At 45.9% G+C, this 20,723-nt stretch overlaps 1 protein-coding gene across 1 annotated transcript in view; it reads right to left on the minus strand.

The window, feature by feature from the left end:
• Nucleotides 1-20,723, minus strand: part of LOC129706383 (SLIT-ROBO Rho GTPase-activating protein 1-like) — a 150,128-nt gene that overhangs the window by 63,009 nt on the left and 66,396 nt on the right. The window contains 4 exon segments of the mRNA XM_055650661.1: nt 790-847; nt 2,299-2,321; nt 6,285-6,364; nt 17,377-17,539. Coding sequence (XP_055506636.1) covers nt 790-847; nt 2,299-2,321; nt 6,285-6,364; nt 17,377-17,539 — 324 coding nt within the window.

Below are 20,723 nucleotides of genomic sequence, written 5' to 3' on the forward strand. Positions count from 1 at the left end.
GGGGAGGGAGAGAGCAGGGAGGAAAAAGGACAGAGCGTGAGGGAGAGAAAATGGGATAGGTGGGGGGGGGGGGGTGGAATTCTGATGAACAGAGTACAAAGCACTGTAGCAGAGGAGGGGGGGGGGGGGGGGGGTGAGAAGCAGTGTGTGACATCCAGGGTCAGACATTTGTCAAGCTTATGAATCAGCCCATTAACTCCATTCGGGTTACAAACAATTCTCTCAGTTACCCAGTCGATTGGAGGAGCCAATAGTTCACGCCACAAGGCATTATCCTTTTGTGTCTGATTCTGTCATGAAACGTAGCAACATGTTGCCAGCACACCAACCCCCCCCACACACACACACACACACAACAATCTCCCACAGCCTGAGCCTCACCCTGTGACACTGCCTTCATTAGTCTCACAGGAATGCCATTGAATCATCATCTTGTCGAGCGTCCCGTTATAACTAAACCTCTCGCACTGAGGTCAACTTTGTCAGCATCATCGGTGAATCAGGGATAACTCTCCCACACACAAACCAGGGGTCGCGGGTTCAATGTCACTGGAAACCCCCGCATGCAAATCCCAGTTACTACACTCAGCGTAGTGGTGTCGTTTAGTTCCGCTGAGTTGAGTTTAGTTGAGTCGAGTTTAGTTTAGAGATACAGTGTGGAAACAGCCCACCAAGTCCACGCCTACCAATACGTTATATACCCCCCATACATTAGTTCACATATACCTTTCTCTCCCTCTGTCCACTTTTTTCTCCCTGCTCTCTCCTCCCCCTCTCTCACCTCCCTCTTCTCTCCCACCCTCCCGTCCCTCTTCCCCCTTCTCTCCCTCCCTCCCCATTTCTCCCTCTCTCCCCCTCACTCTCCATCCCCCTTCCCCCTCCATCCCCTTCTCTCTGCACAAAGTGTTGAAGTAACTCAGCAATGGATAGGTGACATTTCAGGTTCAGATTCAGATTCAGATTCAATTTTAATTGTCATTGTCAGTGTACAGTACAGAGACAACGAAATGCATTTAGCATCTCCCTTGAAGAGCGACATAGCAAACGATTTGAATAAAAAATAAATAATAAGTGTCCGGGGGGGGTGATTGGCAGTCACCGAGGTACGTTGTTTAGTAGAGTGACAGCCGCCGGAAAGAAGCTGTTCCTCGACCTGCTGGTTCGGCAACGGAGAGACCTGTAGCGCCTCCCGGATGGTAGGAGGGTAAACAGTCCATGGTTGGGGTGAGAGCAGTCCTTGGGACCGTTCTTCAGCTACAATTGGAATTAGTTTAGTTTAGTTTAGTTTAGAGACATAGTGTGGAAATACGAGTCCATGCCAACCAACGAATACCCATCAGTAGATCTATCCTACAGGGTAGGGACAATTTACAGACGCTAATTAACCTTCAAATTTTTGGAGTGTGGGAGGAAACCGGAGCACCGGAGAAAACCCACGTGGTCTCATGAAGAAACTCCGTACAGACAGCACCCTTAGTGAGGATCGAACCTGGGTCTCTGGTGCTGTAAGGCAGCAACTCTACCGCTGCGCCACCATGCCACCCAATGCTACACGTATGACACTAAACCCTCTGAACATGTTAACTCAGCCGAGATGAATTATTCTTAGGGTTAAAGCAACGCAGATGGAAATTCAGTACGATTACATTTTCACACATTAATTTTTAATATCCATTCATAACTCAAACTGCTGTAAGCAATGGAACATTTTTACAGTTGAAAGGATAATACTGAATAATAGGGCTTTACTGAAAACTAATTATTATATACATGGAACCGTTTAAGGAAATTGATCTGTCGGAATGATTTTGAGCAACCATGCTGCAGTATTGCGCACAGTTCTGATCTCTCGGGCTTTTATTGATTGAAGAATATAACATGGAAACAGGCCCATTGGCCCACTGAATCCATGGTGAACAGCGCATATCTGTTCACACTAGTTCTATGTTATCCCACTGTCTCATCCACTCCCCACACTAGAGGTAACTTACTGAGGCTAATTAAACTTAAGACTGTATGTCACGGAGTCATAGTGTGGAAACAGGCCCTTTGGCCCAACTTGCCCATGCCGACCAACATTTCCCATCTATACTAGTCCCACCTGCTTGCGTTTGGCCCATATCCCTCAAAACCTGTCCAATCTATGTAGGTCCAAATGTTTCTTAAGTGTTGCGATATTACCTGCCTCAACTATCTCCTCCAGCAGCTTGATCTATGCACCCACAAGTTTTCCCACAGGTTCCTATTGAATCTTTCCCCCTTCAGCTTAAACCTATATCTGGTTCTTGATTCCCTTACTCTGGGCAAGAGACTCTGTGTGTCTACCCAATCTATTCCTCTCATGAATTTGTACACCCCCGCATCCTCCTCCACTCCAAGGAATAGAGACCTAGCCTGCTCAACCTCTCCCTATAGCTCAGGCCCTCGAGTCCTGGGAACATCCTCGTAAATCTTCTCTGCACCCTTTGGAATGTGGGCGGAAACGAGAGCATCAGACTCAAAGGGCCAAATGGCCTTCTCATCACAGTAATGAGTCTAGGGACATTTGAAGTTCAGCAACAACCATGTGCACAGAAAAATTGCAAAAAAAGCAGTATGATATGTCCTTAGTGATGCCCATTGTGGGAACAACAGAGAAACAGGCCCTTTGGCCCATCGCGTCCACGCCGACCATCAACAAAAAACTTTTCACTGTGCACGTGACAATAATTAACTTAACAATAATAAAAAGACTAGCTGTCTTAACCTGAAAGAGTCGACACGACCATCTGATACAGCCAAGGGCTAGGAATTATTACGCTGCATTAAAATGGCTAAATAAATATCATATGGTGAGCGTTTGACGGCACTGGCGGTCTACTCACTGGAGTTTCGAAGGATAAATCTGTGGAATTCTTTGCCACAGAATGCTGTGGAGGTCAAGTCAATTGATATTTTTAAGGCAGAGATAGATAGATTCTTGATTAGTACAGGTGTCAGGGGTTATGGAGAGAAGGCAGGAGAATGGGGTTAGGAGGGAGAGAGAGAGAGATCAGCCATGTTTGAATGGCGGCGTAGACCCGACGGGCCGAATGGCCTCATTCTGCTCCTATCGCATGAAATGAAAATTGTTGCACACTAGAACAACGAGTGAAGCAACGGGTGAATTCTCAAGGCTAACAATGGCAGGGCAGGCAGCTCTGCAATTCCTAATAAATGGTGAGGAAGAAGCAATAATACAGCAATAATAACAACATAAAAATGAAAGTGTGTGTGTGACAAATATACTATACTTTGAGAGTACATCATAACAGAATCTGTTACAGTAATTTGAAGTCTATAATATCAGTAGATTATTAGATACGTTCATCAACATTGAACAGAACGGATGAAAATGCTATACTAATCACATCCTTGGGAAGTCCCCAATTGCTTTAAGCAATAGATTATTTCTGAAGGGGACAGAAATGCTGGAGAAACTCAGCGGGTGAGGCAGCATCTATGGAGTGTGGGAAATAGGCAACGTTTCAGGTCGAGACCCCTCTTCAGACTGATGTGAGGGTGGGGGGCGGGGTAGAAAAAAGATTATTTCAGATTATTTCAGAAAGTCAAATACTGGTGTTTTGACTACTTTTCTTCCTCCAGCTTCACACAACAATGTAAAGGGCAGCACGGTGACACAGCTTGTAGACTTGCTGCCTCACAGTGTCAGAGACCGGCGTTCAATCCTGACCTCGGGTGCTGTCCGTGTGGAGTTTGCACGTTCTCCCAATGACTTGCTTAGATTTTCTCCGGGTGCTCCAGTTTCCTCCCACACTCCAAAGATGTACAGGTTTGTAAGTGAATTAACTTTAGAAAATCTGCAAATTTTTCCTCGTATGCAGGATAGTGCTGGTGTAGGGGAATCGCTGGTCAGCGTGGACTCGGTGGGCCAAGCGGCCTGATTCCGTGCTGTGTCGCTAAACTGAACTAAACTAACGCATCACTTAGAGTAAAATGGCAGCACATTAGTGCAGTTGTTAAGAGCAGCTGCCTCACAGCATCAGAAACCCGGGTTCGATCCTGACCTCATGTGCAGTCTGTGTGGAGTTTGTACGTTCTTCCTGTAACCACGTGGGATTTATTTGGGTGCTTCCTTTCCTCCCGTGTCCCAAATACGTGCAGGTGTGTAGGTTTACTGGCCTTTGTAAACTTGCCCCTAGTGTGTAGGGAGTGGATGAGAAAATGGAATAACATAGAACTGGTGTGAATGGGTGATCAATGGTCAGCGTGTGGTCAGTGGGCTTGAGCCTGGCTCCAAGCTGCATCTCTAAACCAAACTAAACTCATCTTAAGAACATCTCAAACATTTGCAGGTAGACACAAAATGCTGGAGTAATAGACAATAGATAATAGGTGCAGGAGTAGGCCATTCGGCCCTTCGAGCCAGCACCGCCATTCAATGTGATCATGGCAGATCATCCCCAATCTGTACCCCGTTCCTGCCTTCTCCCCATATCCTCTGACTCTGCTATCTTTAAGAGCCCTATCTAGCTCTCTCTTGAAAGTATCCAGAGAACCGGCCTCCTCCACCCTCTGAGGCAGAGAATTCAGCGGGACTGGCAGCATCTCTGGAGAGAAGGAATGGGTGACGTTTCGGGTCGAGACCCTTCTTCAGACTGGTGTCAGGGGAGTGGGCGGTACAGTGGGCGATAAAATGTAGTCGGAGACAGTAAGAATCAGTGGGAGAACTGGGAAGGGGGAGGGGATGGAGAAAGAGGGAAAGCAAGGGCTACTTGAAGTATAAATCTCCTCAAAAATGTGCAGGTTGATAGGTTAGCACCTAGATAAGCTAGCACTCTGCTCACCCCGCTCCTTCAGCTGTCGGCCTCACGCAGCAGATCCCGGTCCCATTCCGTCTTTACTCAGAGATTTTTAAACCTTCATAAGTTTTGTACTATTTCACCAATCGGAACAAAACTTATTTGACTTGCAGCAGACGAGAATGGCGAGTAAGATGGCAAAAAATCGTAGCGCTATGGGGGATCATTTTTACGCAGATTTAAATACAACGCAGGTCAAGATGAAAGTTTTAGTAATAGTATAAAAGATATACTCAACAATCCTAGTTTTTTTCTGCAGTGATGGTTGGATACATTTTAGGCGAAGATTGAAACGTTGCAAAAAGTATCAGCATATCTCAGCCTGGCTTTGCAGATGGATAAATGGTAAAAGCAAGGATTGGGTGGTTGGAAATCGATTTTTGAGTGCAGAACATTAATTCAAGAGCACTTGTAAAAGGTGCAATCAACATAATCAGATCACTAATGCTTCGTTAATCAACGTAACCTCCTAGCAACTGTCACGGGCCAGGCTATGATTCATCATGTCTTGAAGAAACAGCCCAAAATCTTGTCATATGGAACAAATGGCTTTGAGGATACATTTACATTATGCGGAGATTTGGGATTATGTTAAAATCACAATTGGATCTCCCTCAACATTTAGTACATTAAAGATTCCAGATGACGGGAGATCACGCAACATCATTTCAATAGGCTCTTATTGTGGATTTGTGAGGTTATTTCATGCTCAGCCTTGGTGTTGCGTCTTGTTCTCTTGTGCTCGTGGCCTCCTGATCTAGTCCTGACGCAGCGGTAGAGTGTGTAGGAAGGAACTGCAGACGCTGCTTTATACTGAGGACAGACACAAAGTGCTGGAGTAACTCAGCAGGTCAGGCTGCATCGATGGAGAAAAAGGATGGGTGACGCTTCTGATTGGCTTTTATAGGTGTGTAGGATCGAATTAGTGTACGGGCGATCGCTGGTCGGCGTGGGATTGGTGGGCCGAAGGACCTGTTTCCATGCTGCATCTCCAAACAACACTAAATTAAACTAAACTATATGCACTGTACCTGTCATATAAAGCTTTCAGGTGACTTGCTCCTCCAATTTCTAGTTTTACAGACACTCAGTTTTAGACACCCCGTCTATAATTGATTGATTGATTGATTGAAAGATACAGCGTGTAATCTAATTAATCTACAAACCCGTCGTCTTTGGAATGTGGGAAGAAACCGGAGCATCTGGAGAAAACTGGTGATTACAGGGAGAACGTGCAAACTCCACACAGGTACCACCCGTGGTCAGGATTGAACCCGGGTCTCTGGCGCAGTAAGGTTGCAACTCTACCTGCTGTGTCACCGTGTCGCCCCTTTGAGATGACTGGTTCTGGCGGACAGAGCCATGCGCCCCTCCCTTCCCCTTCAACAGCCAGGCTAACCCACCCAGCTCAGTGAAAGGGTTAGGATGAGACGACTGCCGGGCATCAGAGTTTTTCTTACCGTGTACAGCTCGTTGAGAACCTTCATTAAATCCTCGTGCAGTTGAAACCCAATCTCCTTGCTCTGCAACAAGACAAAACACATCTCTGTTAGATTTAGTTCAGTTTAGTTTAGAGATATAGTGTGGAATCAGGCCCTTCGGCCCACGAGTCCGCGCCGACCAGCAATCACCCGTACACTAGCACCATCCCACACCAGGAACAATTTGCAATGTTAACAAAGCCATTTAACTTACAAACCTGCATGTCTTTGGAGTGTGGGAGGAAACTGGAGCACCTGGAGGAAACCCACGTGGTCACAGGGAATGTGACCATGGACGGGATCGAACTGGGTCTCTGGTGCTGTAAGGCAGCAGCTCCATCACTATGCCACTGTGCTGGTTTTCAAAAATAACATGCATAGTGCTGGAGCAACTCAGCAGATCAGGCAGCATCTCTGGAGAATGTGGATAGGCGACGTTTCTGTTTGGGACCCTTCTCCAGACTGATTGTGACGGGGGGGGGGGGGGGGGGGGACGTTGAAAGCTGGAAAGAGAGGAAGGGCAGGACGAGGAAGCCTGGTGAGTGACAGGTGGATACAGGTGGGGGAGCGGGGGTTTGGAAGGAGATGGGGGAAGGGGAGAGATGGGTGCGAATTCAGGTGGTGAGGCACAGGGAGATGTGAGAGAAAAGAGGAGGGTGGGGAGAGAAGGGGGACAGGGAGGGAGTTGGTTTGTGGGTTAAGTGTTGAGAGTCAAGAATATTTTATTTTGATATGCCTCAAAACAATGTGAAGAAATGTTCCGAGCCGAAACACCGACTATTCCTTTTCTCCGGAGATGCTTCCTGGCCCGCTGAGTTACTCCACCATTTTGTGCCTATCTTCAGTATAAACCAGCATCTGCAATTTGTTCCTACACAATGAAAATCTTACTTGCAGCAGCACAACAGACATGTAAACACATATATATATATATATATATATATATATATATATGGTTCTGAGCTAACCCAGCAGAATACGAGGTGCTGTTCCTCTAGTTTGTGTGTGACTTCATGCTGGGAATGGAGGAGGCCCAGGACAGGCAGAAATGGTTTTAAAGGGACAATTTGTCAATATTACTGATGGATGTTTTACAGTGCCAATTGCTTGCAGCTGTCCAAACTAAGCAAACAGCCTTCAAACCAAGCAAATAAAATAGACGCCCTCTAACTAATTGGAAGCATTCAATTAAATTAGAAAAGATGGACTGGTTTAATGAAAGGGCTCATTCATATAAAAGACACACCCAAACCACTTCATCTGCCGCAGCTTAGGAGGGAAAATACATCACACCATTTTTTATGCCATCGAGGGCTGGGAAAGAAATGCTGGCCCTGACTGCTGTATCCCGCCTGTCAGCTGTATCCCGCATTTTAGCCAGGATCAAACCCGGGTCTCCGGCGCTGTTAGGCCACAACTCTGCTGCTGCGCCACTCTGCCGCCCCAGGTGCCTGTGTCCATTGATTATATGCCACGCCTTGTCCTGCCTCTCCTCGTTCTTTTATGCCCCTCCCCCACAATCAATCTGAAGAAGGGTCTCAAACCGAAACGTCATTTATTCAAGTTCTCCAGAGATGATGCCTGACCCACTGACTTACACCATCACTTTGTGTCCTTTTCAGATCCAATGCCTTCCTGAGGCCCACCTACACCATGTCTATCTCTTTGCCCTCATCAACTTTCATAGTTACCTCCTAAAATCTCCCCCTGCAGACTGTTGCAACAACCTCCCCACCATGCTGGGAAGCATCGATCCAGCCACCAAGAGAGGGCAGGAGATGGCTCAGGAGAAGCATTCCTTGCTTGTGATCCCTGGAAAGCCTTTTGGATTATGACACTACAGGCACCACTGATTTTCCAGCTTCCCGATGGTCCAGCACCTCTTTTAATCCGGACAAAATATGAACGTACTTGAAATCCTGCCCCCCCCCCCCCCGAGGTCCACCGGAAAATGTGGCGCCTGGGCCGGGTGAGGCGGCCGATCCCGTCCTCATCGGGAATTCTGCAGACGATCAGCTGGGCGAATTTGCCCCGGCCGGAGCTCTGGAACTCCGGCCCGGACAGAGCCGGTTCCCATAGCTAACTATGGAGGCCGAATTTGAGCCGGTATCTCGGCCTCTCAGTGGCCTAGGCAGACTGTCCTGGTACCTTTGGATTCCTCTTGGAGGCCGTGACCTCAGTTAGTCCAGCGAAACGGATAACCCAGCAAGGCTCTGGAACCAAGGGTGCCGGATAATCTGTGGTAGACTTGTATTTGCGGCCCCATTCTACTTCCCCCAGGAGTGGAAACCCTGCCTTAACATTCCTCCGCTCAATTACTTTCCTGGTCCTACAAATTCACCAAGATTGCAAAAAGATTATTTGTAACTGAAGGTGAAAAAGTATCAGAAACAGTTTAGTTTAGTTTGGTTTATTATCACATGTACCGAGGTACACGGAAAAGCTCTTTAGACTTTTAGACTGCAGAGATCCATTGAGAAAACAGGCCCTTCGGCCCACCTTGTCCATGCCAACCAGCAATTGCCCATAAACTAGCACTATCCGACACAAGAGGGACAATTTACAATTGTTTTACAGAAGCCAATTAACCTACAAACCTGTACGTCTTCGGAATGTTGGAGGAAAGCAGAGCACCCAGAGAAAACCCACGCGGTCACAGGGAGAACGTACAAACTCCATATGGACAGCACCCATAGTGAGGATCAAACCCACGTCTCTAGCACTCTAAGGCAGGAACTCTACTGCTGCACAACTTTGTTTTGCGTGCTATATAGCAAGCGAAGAATACATGGTTACAATCAAGTTGTCCACAGTTTACAGATACAGGATAAAGGGAATATCATTTGGTGCAAGGTAAAGTCCAGTAAAGTCAGATTAATGATAGCTCAGAGGTCTTCAATGAGGTAGATGGGAGGTCAGGATCGTTCTCTAGCTGGTGAGAGGATGATTTACGAATGCTCTGCCGTTTTTAGCAGCTATGCACGCATTGACCACACGCACCATCGCATGCTTGCATCCTTAACCTTCCTGAGCCTCCTTTTATCCAGAAATCAAAGATGCCCCACTTCCTCGTGCTTAAAAACAGCAGTGGATCCAATGTCCTCAATGGCCCAGTGCTGCCAAAAGATTAATGCTTGCCTTCCGTAGAGTTCATGATTTACAGCTCGAGTTTCATTTAATTGCACGTCCAGTCTCTGTAACAAGGTCGTCGCCATTACAGCTTTTAGAGCATTCAGTAACGGATATAAAACCGTCAACTACCTGCTTCTAAAGCTCTATGGTTCCCGCAGTGGGCACCTCATCCTAATCAGCTCCCGATGAACCCTCTCACCATCCCAGCTCCTTCACGATGCTGCATTCAATCTATTTCTGGTTACATTCCGACATTTGGATTGATTTTAATAGGAACCCGAGAGGTAACTTTTTCCACCCAAAGGGTGGTGGGTGTATGGAACAAGCTGCCGGAGGAGGTAGTGCCCCTAGTATGTAGGATAGAACTAGTATACAGCTGGTCGTAGGTCGGCGCGGACTCGGCCTGTTTCCACGCTGTATTTCTAAACTAAACTAAACCAAACTAAGCACTTTCACATAAGAGATTACAAAAGCTGGCTTGAGCCCAGGAAAAAATGAAACCTGCCTTTATAATGGGCCACATCTATCCTTAGAAAGTCCCATAATACTACACCCAATGACCTGTGAACAGGTTTATGTCTGCAATAACTGCAGTCTATTTGTACATGGTGAAGTCTCACAGTTGCTTTGAGATGCATAACCATTTGGTTTCATTTAGTTAAAAAATACAGCACAGAAACAGGCATTTAAGCCCACCCAGCTCACCATCCATCTCCAATCACACTAGTTCTATGTTATCCCACTTTCTCATCCACTCCCTATGCACTAAGGAGCAATTCACAGAGGGCCAATTAACCTACAAACCCGCACGCCATTGGGATGTGGGAAGAAACTGGAGCATCCAGAGGTAACTGGAGCATCCAGAGGAAACCCACGCGGTCATGGGGACAACGTGCAAACAGCACACACAGACAGCACCCGCAGTCAGGATCGAACCCGGGTCTCTGGCATTGTGAGGCAGCAATAAGGAAAGATACTATGAAATATGTAGAAAGGAAATCATCAGATGCTTTATAAATAAGTAAAGAGCAGGAGGAGAACGAAGGAAAGTAAAGCCTACATTAGGCACTAAAATAAGATAACCTCGTGTGGATGTGGGTGCGGTTTAGATTTTAGACTTTAGAGATACAGCTCAGAAACAGGCCCTTCTGCCCACCGAGTCCGCGCCGACCAATGATCACCCCGTACACTAGCACTATTCTACACACTGGGGACAATTTTACCAAAGCCAATTAACCTACAAACCTGTACATCTTTGGAGTGTGGGATGAAACCAGAGCACCTGGAGAAAGCCCACATGGTCACAGGGAGAATGTACAAACTCCATACAGACAGCACACATAGTCAGGATCAAACCCGGGTCTCTGGTGCTGTAAGGCAGCATCTCTACCACTGCGCCACTGTGCTGCCCCAATGTATATTCACGATGAACTAGTTCTTAATGAATTTCTTGAACCTGTCTTTACGGAAGTGGGGCTGATGTTTGTTCTGCAGTTAAGGAGGAAATGTGTGAAATATTGAATGATATATTCGGAGATTCTACATCTTTGAAAGCAATTGGCAAATCCTGATGAGATGTCTCCCAGACTGTTAAAAGAAACATAGAAAATAGGTGCAGGAGTAGGCCATTCGGCCCTTCGAGCCTGCACTGCCATTCAATATGATCATGGCTGATCATCCAACTCAGTATCCTGTAACTGCCTTCTCTCCATACCCCCTGATCCTTTTAGCCACAAGGGCCACATCTAACTCCCTCTTAAAAATAGCCAATGAACTGGCCTCAACTACCTTCTGTGGCAGAGAATTCCAGAGATTCACCACTCTCTGTGTGAAAAATGTTTTCCTCATCTTGGTCCTAAAAGATTTCCCCCTTATCCTTAAACTGTGACCTGTGAACAGGTTTATGTCTGCAATAACTGCAGTCTATTTGTACATGGTGAAGTCTCACAGTTGCTTTGAGATGCATAACCATTTGGTTTCATTTAGTTAAAAAATACAACACAGAAACAGGCATTTAAGCCCACCCAGCTCACCATCCATCTCCAATCACACTAGTTCTATGTTATCCCACTTTCTCATCCACTCCCTACGCACTAAGGAGCAATTCACAGAGGGCCAATTAACCTACAAACCCGCACGCCATTGGGATGTGGGAAGAAACTGGAGCATCCAGAGGTAACTGGAGCATCCAGAGGAAACCCACGCGGTCATGGGGACAACGTGCAAACAGCACACACAGACAGCACCCGCAGTCAGGATCGAACCCGGGTCTCTGGCATTGTGAGGCAGCAATAAGGAAAGATACTATGAAATATGTAGAAAGGAAATCATCAGATGCTTAATAAATAAGTAAAGAGCAGGAGGAGAACGAAGGAAAGTAAAGCCTACATTAGGCACTAAAATAAGATAACCTCGTGTGGATGTGGGTGCAGTTTAGATTTTAGACTTTAGAGATACAGCTCAGAAACAGGCCCTTCTGCCCACCGAGTCCGTGCTGACCAATGATCACCCCGTACACTAGCACTATTCTACACACTGGGGACAATTTTACCAAAGCCAATGAACCTACAAACCTGTACATCTTTGGAGTGTGGGATGAAACCAGAGCACCTGGAGAAAGCCCACATGGTCACAAGGAGAATGTACAAACTCCATACAGACAGCACCCATAGTCAGGATCAAACCCGGGTCTCTGGTGCTGTAAGGCAGCATCTCTACCACTGCGCCACTGTGCTGCCCCAATGTATATTCACGATGAACTAGTTCTTAATGAATTTCTTGAACCTGTCTTTACGGAAGTGGGGCTGATGTTTGTTCTGCAGTTAAGGAGGAAATGTGTGAAATATTGAATGATATATTCGGAGATTCTACATCTTTGAAAGCAATTGGCAAATCCTGATGAGATGTCTCCCAGACTGTTAAAAGAAACATAGAAAATAGGTGCAGGAGTAGGCCATTCGGCCCTTCGAGCCTGCACTGCCATTCAATATGATCATGGCTGATCATCCAACTCAGTATCCTGTAACTGCCTTCTCTCCATACCCCCTGATCCTTTTAGCCACAAGGGCCACATCTAACTCCCTCTTAAAAATAGCCAATGAACTGGCCTCAACTACCTTCTGTGGCAGAGAATTCCAGAGATTCACCACTCTCTGTGTGAAAAATGTTTTCCTCATCTTGGTCCTAAAAGATTTCCCCCTTATCCTTAAACTGTGACCCCCTTGTTCTGGACTTCCCCAACATCGGGAACAATCTTCCTGCATCTAGCCTGTCCAACCCCTTAAGAATTTTGTAAATTTCTATAAGATCCCCCCCTCAATCTTCTAAATTCTAGCGAGTACAAACCAAGTCTATCCAGTCTTTCTTCATATGCAAGTCCTGACATCCCAGGAATCAGTCTGGTGAACCTTTTCTGTACTCCCTCTATGGCAAGAATGTCCTTCCGCAGATTAGGAGACCAAAACTGAACGCAATACTCCAGGTGTGGTCTCACCAAGACCCTGTACAACTGCAGTAGAACCTCCCTGCTCCTATACTCAAATCCTTTTGCTAACATACCATCCGCCTTCTTCACTGCCTGCTGCACCTGCATGCCTACTTTTAATGACTGGTGTACCATGACACCCAGGTCTCGTTGCATCTCCCCCTTTCCTAATCGGCCACCATTCAGATAATAGTCTACTTTCCTGTTTTTGTCATCAAAGTGGATAACCTCACATTTATCTACATTATACTGCATCTGCCATGCATTTGCCCACTCACCCAGCCTATCCAAGTCACCTTGCAGTCTCCTAGCATCCTCCTCACAGCTAACACTGCCCCCCAGCTTAGTGTCATCCGCAAATTTGGAGATGTTGCATTCAATTCCCTTGTCCAAATCATTAATATATATCGTAAATAGATGGGGTCCCAGCACTGAGCCTTGCGGTACCCCACTAGTCACTGCCTGCCATTGTGAAAAGGACCCATTTACTCCTACTCTTTGCTTCCTGTCTCCAGTCAGTTCTCTATCCACATCAATACTGAACCCCCAATACCGTGTACTTTAAGTTTGTATACTAATCTCTTATGTGGGACCTTGTCGAAAGTCCAGATATAACACATCCACTGGTTCTCCCTTATCCACTCTACTAGTTACATCCTCGAAAAATTCTATAAGATTCGTCAGACATGATTTACCTTTCATAAATCCAAGAGTTTGTCCAATGATTTCACCACTTTCCAAATGTGCTGCCATCCCATCTTTAATAACTGACTCTAGCAGTTTCCCCACTACCGACGTTAGACTAACTGGTCTGTAATTCCCCGTTTTCTCTCTCCCTCCCTTTTTAAAAAGTGGGGTTACATTAGCTATCCTCCAATCCTCAGGAACTACTCCAGAATCTAAAGAGTTTTGAAAAATTATCACTAATGCATCCACTATTTCTGGGGCTACTTCCTTAAGTACTCTGGGATGCAGCCTATCTGGCCCTCGGGATTTATCGGCCTTTAATCCATTCAATTTACCTAACACCACTTCCCGGCTAACCTGGATTTCACTTAGTTCCTCCATCTCATTTGACCCCCAGTCCCCTGCTATTTCCGGCAAATTATTTATGTCTTCCTTAGTGAAGACAGAACCAAAGTAGTTATTCAATTGGTCTGCCATGTCCTTGTTCCCCATGATCAATTCACCTGTTTCTGACTGCAAGGGACCTACATTTGTTTTAACTAATCTTTTTCTCTTCACATATCTATAAAAGCTTTTGCAGTCAGTTTTTATGTTCCCTGCCAGTTTTCTTTCATAATCTATTTTCCCTTTCCTAATTAAGCCCTTTGTCCTCCTCTGCTGGTCTCTGAATTTCTCCCAGTACTCTGGTAGGCTGCTTTTTCTGGCTAATTTGTACACTTCATCTTTTGTTTCCCTTGTTTCTGAATTAACAATGTCACTCTCCATCCTAATGAAGAACTCAACCATATTATGGTCACTCTTGCCTAAGGGGCCACGCACAACAAGACTGCTAACTAACCCTTCCTCATTACTCAATACCCAATCTAGAATAGCCTGCTCTCTCATTGGTTCCTCTACATTTTGGTTTAGAAAACTATCCCGCATACATTCCAAGAAATCCTCTTCCTCAGCACACTTGCCAATTTGATTCACCCAACCTATATGTAGATTGAAGTCACCCATTATAACTGTTTTACCTTTGTTGCACGCATTTCTAATTTCCTGTTTGATGCTATCCCCAACTCCACTACTACTGTTAGGTGGCCTGTACACAACTCCCATTAGCGTTTTCTGCCCCTTAGTGTTTCGCAGCTCTACCCATATCGATTCCACATCCTCCAAGCTAATGTCCTTCCTTTCTATTACGTTAATCTGCTCTCTAACCAGCAACGCTACCCCACCTCCTTTCCCTTTCTGTCTATCCCTCCTGAATATTGAATATCCCTGGATGTTCAGCTCCCAGCCTTGGTCACCCTGGAGCCATGTCTCCTTGATCCCAACTATATCATAGTCATTAATAGCTATCTGCACATTCAACTCATCCACCTTATTACGAATGCTCCTTGCATTGAGACACAAAGCCTTCAGCTTGTTTTTTACAACACTCTTACCCCTTATACAATTATGTTGAAAAGTGGCCCTTGAAGAAAGTGGCCAATGAAGAAAGTGTGCACAGCCTGACCTCATTCTTAAGTCGCTCCGGGCTACGGGAATATTGCCGGAGGATTAGAGTAAACTGCTAATGTTGTCCTGTTATCTTAAAAGGAAGGAATAGGTAAACTACAAGTCAGTTAGTTTAGCCTTGGAGATGAGCAGATAATTGGAATCGATTCCAAAGGATGTTATAAACCTTCATTTAGGTCGATCAGGGACAATTATCATGATCTGTCACGGGAATTCAATTCAATTATATTTTATTGTCACAGTGAAATGCTTTGTTTTGCATACACCCCGGTAAAATCGTTCTGCAAACTTCACCGAGGCAGTACACACGTGTAGCCATGTTTCTGGGTCTAACAAAGTTACAAATGTTCACCGAATAGACCAAGGTAGTAGTTCAATTGGTTGACATTTTTTGTGGAAGCAACAAGGAAAATCAATGAAGGCTCAGCATTTGAATGTTGTCGACGTGGATCTTAGCAAAGCTTTCGGCAAGATCCCACAAAGCAGAGATCCAAGAATTGGAACAAATACTAGGCATTCATTTCAAGAGATCTAGAATACAAAAGCAAGGGTGTATAGACTGAGTGTATAAAACGCTGGTCAGACCACATTTGAAATATTGTAAGCAGTTTTGGGCCCAACATCTGAGGGAGGATATGTTGGAGAGAGTCCACAGGAGGTTTACGAGAATGATTCCTGGAATGATTGGGTTGATGTATGATGAGCGTTTGACGGCACTGTGCCTGCACTCGCTGGTGTTTAGAAGGATAAGGGGGGGTGCCTCATTGAAACCCACCAAATAATGAAAGGACTGGATAGAGTGGATGTGGAGAAAGTGTTTTTAGTAGTGGGAGAGTCTAGGACAAGAGGGCACAGCCTTGGAATAAACGGACATACCTATATAATGGAGATGAGGGAGAATCTCTTTAGCCAAAGGGTGGTGAATATGCAATTCATTGCCATTGGAGGCTGTGGAGGCCAAGTCACTGGGTATTTTTAAGGCATAAATTGTGAGGTTCGTGATTAGTAAAGGCGTCAAAGGTTACTGGGGAGAAGGCAGGAGAATGGGGTTGAGATGGAAAGATCAGTGTTGATCGAATGGCAGAGCAGACTCGATGGGCTGAATGGCCTAATTCTGCTCCTGCCTTATAGTCTTATGGAAGTGATGCCAAAAGCACAATTTGAGAGGGAGAGGGGTATCTGAATAGCAGACGAGAGCCTGGTCACCTTGTTTTGAATGAAGCAGAAATGTTCTGATAGTCTGTTGAACGTGCTTTATAGTTAACTCTGCTACTTTGACAGAGTAAGTCAGTCACATATTACAACCAAACCACCCGGGACCAAAGGCTGATTTATTTTAAACCACAATTTCTACACTCATTCATTTTTAGGTAGGCAGGCTTTTATAAAGAGCTTCATGCTCATCGTTTTTTCATGACCCCATTACATTTTTTATGCGCCATAGGGCTATTTCTGTAATCCTGGATTCCCAATAGCAGGCAAAGGCTGATGGATGGAAGGGTGGAATCCAATCTGGACTCAGCCTGCAATAGACCACTGCAAACATTCTCAATTCTGCGACCTGTTATTAAAGGAGCACAAAGAGTAGTCCAAAATCATCCAACTAATTAATGGGACTCGTTCTTCACAATCCCAGATAGGACTGAACTCTTGCCCAAGAGTTGATTGATTGAAAGATACAGCATGGAAACAGGCCCTTCAGCCCACACTGATCACCCGTTCACAATAGTTCTTTATTATCCCACTTTCACATTGGACGGCACAGTGGTAGAGTTCCTGCCTTACAGCACCAGAGACCCGGGTTCGATCCTGGCCATGGGTGCTATCTGTACGGAGTTTGTACGTTCTCCCTGCAACTGGAGTTTTCTCCAGTTTCCTCCCACACTCCAAAGACATACACACCTGTAGGTGAATTGGCTTCTGTAAATTATAAATTGTCCCCAGTGTGTAGGATAGAGCAGCTTTAAAAATACTTGGCCTCCACCGCCATCTGTGGCAATGAATTTCACAGATTCACCACTCTCTGACTAAAGAAATGACTTCTCATCTCCTTTCTAAAGGTACGTCCTTTTATTCTGAGGCTATGCCCACTGGTCCTAGACTCTCCCACTCGTGGAAACATCCTCTCCACACCCACTCATTTCACTCTTCACCAGTGAATGAATTCCAGGGATAATTTTGGAAATTATTTTAAATTGAAGAAGACATTGGGAACTCAGATCGAATGAAGGTGTGCAAATGGAATTACCTTTTTGAAAAGCCTTGTGCAGTCGTCACTTATCTGCATAAAACGCATGATGACGTTGTTGAGATAGATGTCGCTCAAGGTTGCGTGGTCCTTGCTCTCTCTCCTCACTTGATTCAGTAGTAGGTACCAGCAGTTTACTGGGGACAGAAGATTCTGGTCCTTCCTGGCAGAGAGACAAAAAACCTTACAGTTATTAAACAGCCAGACTGCAGAATGCTCACGGATAGTTTAATTTCTCGTATACCACCGTATCAACGCTGGGCAAATCTGCTAATTAAGATGTAGAAATAAAGGAACTGTGGATGGACACAAAAAATTGGAGATTCTCAGTGGGTCAGGCAGCATCTCTGGAGAAAAGGAATAGGTGACGTTTCGGGTTGAGACCCTTCTTCAGATTGAAGAAGGGTCTCGACCCAAAACGTCACCTATTTAATTTCTCCAGAGATGCTGTCTGTCCCGCTGAGTTACTCCAGCTTTTTGTGACGATCTTCGATATAAACCAGCATCTGCAGTTCCCTCCTACACAACTACAGATGCAGTTTTGTACCAAAGATAGACACAAAGTGCTGGAGTAACTCAGCGGGTCAGGCAGCATTGCTCCAGCACTTTGTGTCTATTCTTTGGTATAAACCAGCATCTGCAGTTCCTTCTTTCTACAGGCAGATACGTTGTCAAGCATTTATTCCTCAAGGGGATTACCACCGACCAGAAATACAGCTGGACTGGCCACATGAAGGCTGAGGTTAGTATCCTGAACACAGAACAGTACAATACTGCAACAGGCCATTCGGCCCACAATGTTTGTGCCGAACATGATGCCAAGCTGAACTGATCTCATCTGCATTTATCTTCCACTAAACATAATCCATGTTATTCCCTTAATCCCGTACACCGTGGATGACAGGGAGAACGTACAAACTCCGTACCGACAGCAAAGTCAGGATGGAACTCGGGTCTCTGGCGCTGTGAGGTAGCAACTCTACCGCTGCGCCACTGTGCCGCCCGAATTGATGGAGTTATAGGGAGAGCAGGCTACAGGGAAAATTAATGGGGGAATGGGACAGCTCTGTGGGTTGGCAGAGAATGGATGGGCTGAATAGCCTCCTTTGATGCCTTAAGGAGATACAGAAGTTACACATTCATAGCCATTATTTTATGCTTCAATTTGAAGTGATTAAAGTAGCAATTCTGCAAGGCATTGATCGAGTCATTTGACCTTTTCGAGTAGTCAAGGCCAATTTAACAGCCTCCAGTCATTAAAGGAGGTGCCATAAATGGAACTTGCAAAGCTGGGCTTTCAAATTAAGATTGTAAAAGCCGAGGATATAAGTCAGTGTGGAAGGTTAATGGCCAATATCTTTTTTAAAACTGGGTTTTCCAATGTTCATTAGCAACGTTGAATAGATGCTCGAGAGGTTTTTGAAACCCAAGCCAGTACTGGCGAAGATTAAATAGTGTCAAACCCTCCAACAAATCCATCCATCTCATGCCTCCGGTTTCTCTGCTTCTGCTCAGCATGTGGGAAATGGCAAGGGGCCTTCTGTGGACATGTTACTTAGAGTTTGTTGCATCTGCCCTCCAGTCCTCCTGCTGACGGGTCCGAGTGATCTCGCGGCCTACCACTGGATCGGAGCTCCTCCTGCCACCACCGGACCAGGGCAACTACAGTGGCCGCACTGAAGAGCGGGGTGGCTGGGTCGCCGTTGGACAGTGGCGTTGCATCGTGGAGCTGGTGCGGAGAGAGTTGCTGAACGGCATCTTGGAGTCCAGCGCCTTGCAGAGGGTCAGCATTCTGACCACGGCCTACGGTGCTGTCTGCACTCTGGGACGCCGGTGGGCCGCCCGTGAGGACGTCCCGCAGCCCGACGTCGGACTTGTTGCCGGCGAGGGTTTTCACCAGGTGCTCCAGTTTCCTCCCACACTCTCAAGACATACAGGTTTGTAGGTTAATTTGGCTTCGGTAAAAATTGTAAATTGTCCCCAGTGTGTAGGATCGTGCTAATGTCAGCGTTGACTCAGTGGGCCGAAGGGCCCATATCGCTAAACTAAACCAAAGATCTGTTAAAGCTAGGGTTTATTTTCCTCATGTTGCACCTTGCTGCTTTCTCCACACAACATGACTATGGGGAGAGCTCCGAGGCCAGGTCCCACCTATCGCAACGGGAACCCAGGCGGCACCCGGGTCTCAGTCGCTGTGAGGGAGCAACTCTACCAGCTGCCCCACCTGCTGCCCTGCTTCAACTACTTATTGCTCAGATTTTATATATTTTATATATCTATTTATATAACCCACAGCCTATCTATTAGACAAAGAAATATAACAAGCAAGATCGGTATTCCCAAAAACGCAAGGAATCATGGGATTTGTCAAAGGTCAAAGGGGGGGGGGGGTGGAGAGATTGTCCTAGCTCCGGGGAGTTCCCTCCCCATCTCTCTCCTCGCTACCTTGCCTTTACCCGCGGACAGGCCACGCTGATTTATGAACATTAATTCAATCTTATTTCTATCTCACTTCACAAACCCACCCTGTGGAATTGCGCAAAACCTCTCCTGGCAGCGTTGGACGTTGGAGGACATTCTCTCTCTCTCTCTCTCTCTCTCTCTCTCTCTCTTGCAGCGCCGGAGACCCGGTTCCATCCTGACTATGGATGAAACGCAGGTCTGTATACACGTAGCAGCTCAGCTGCCGAGAATGTTTATCTCAAGTGACCTATGACCTGGGCATGCGCAGTCGGAATACCGAACTGGCTTATTGTTTCTGACCATCGATCGCCCGCTCACGCTAGTTCTATGTCACTCCACTTTCTCATCCACTTCTTACACACCAGGGACAATTTACAGAGGCCAATTAACCTACAATCCTGCACGTCTTTGGATTGTGGGAGGAAACCGGAGAATGTGCAAACTCCACACAGGCAGCACCCGAGGTCAGGATGGAACCCGGGTCTCTGGCATTGTGAGGCAGCAGCTCTACCATCTGTGCCACCCTGTGGGTGGTATTTACCTGCACTGTACTACATGCTATCGAGCTCCCCATTCATACTGCTCTATGAATAAGGTAAATTCCTGAATTTATTATTGGATTAATTGCTAATCTTGTCCTATTTATGGCCCAAAGAACTGAATGCTCGTCAAATATTGATGTTACACAAAGCAAATCGTAAAATCTCAAACGTGCATTGCTAATTTACAGATTGTTGTAAAGTGCTATATTGTCTAATAACGTTGCAGCCTATCACCTCAAGACATTAATTAGTGCTGTGATATGTCAAGGAAGCACTGATGCAAGAAATCAGCAGAGGATCGTAGACTGGATACTATCCTCTACCCCGTCTTTCAGCAGGTCA

This window comes from Leucoraja erinacea, chromosome 19, assembly GCF_028641065.1.
Source record: "Leucoraja erinacea ecotype New England chromosome 19, Leri_hhj_1, whole genome shotgun sequence".
NCBI classification, from domain to species: domain Eukaryota; kingdom Metazoa; phylum Chordata; class Chondrichthyes; order Rajiformes; family Rajidae; genus Leucoraja; species Leucoraja erinaceus.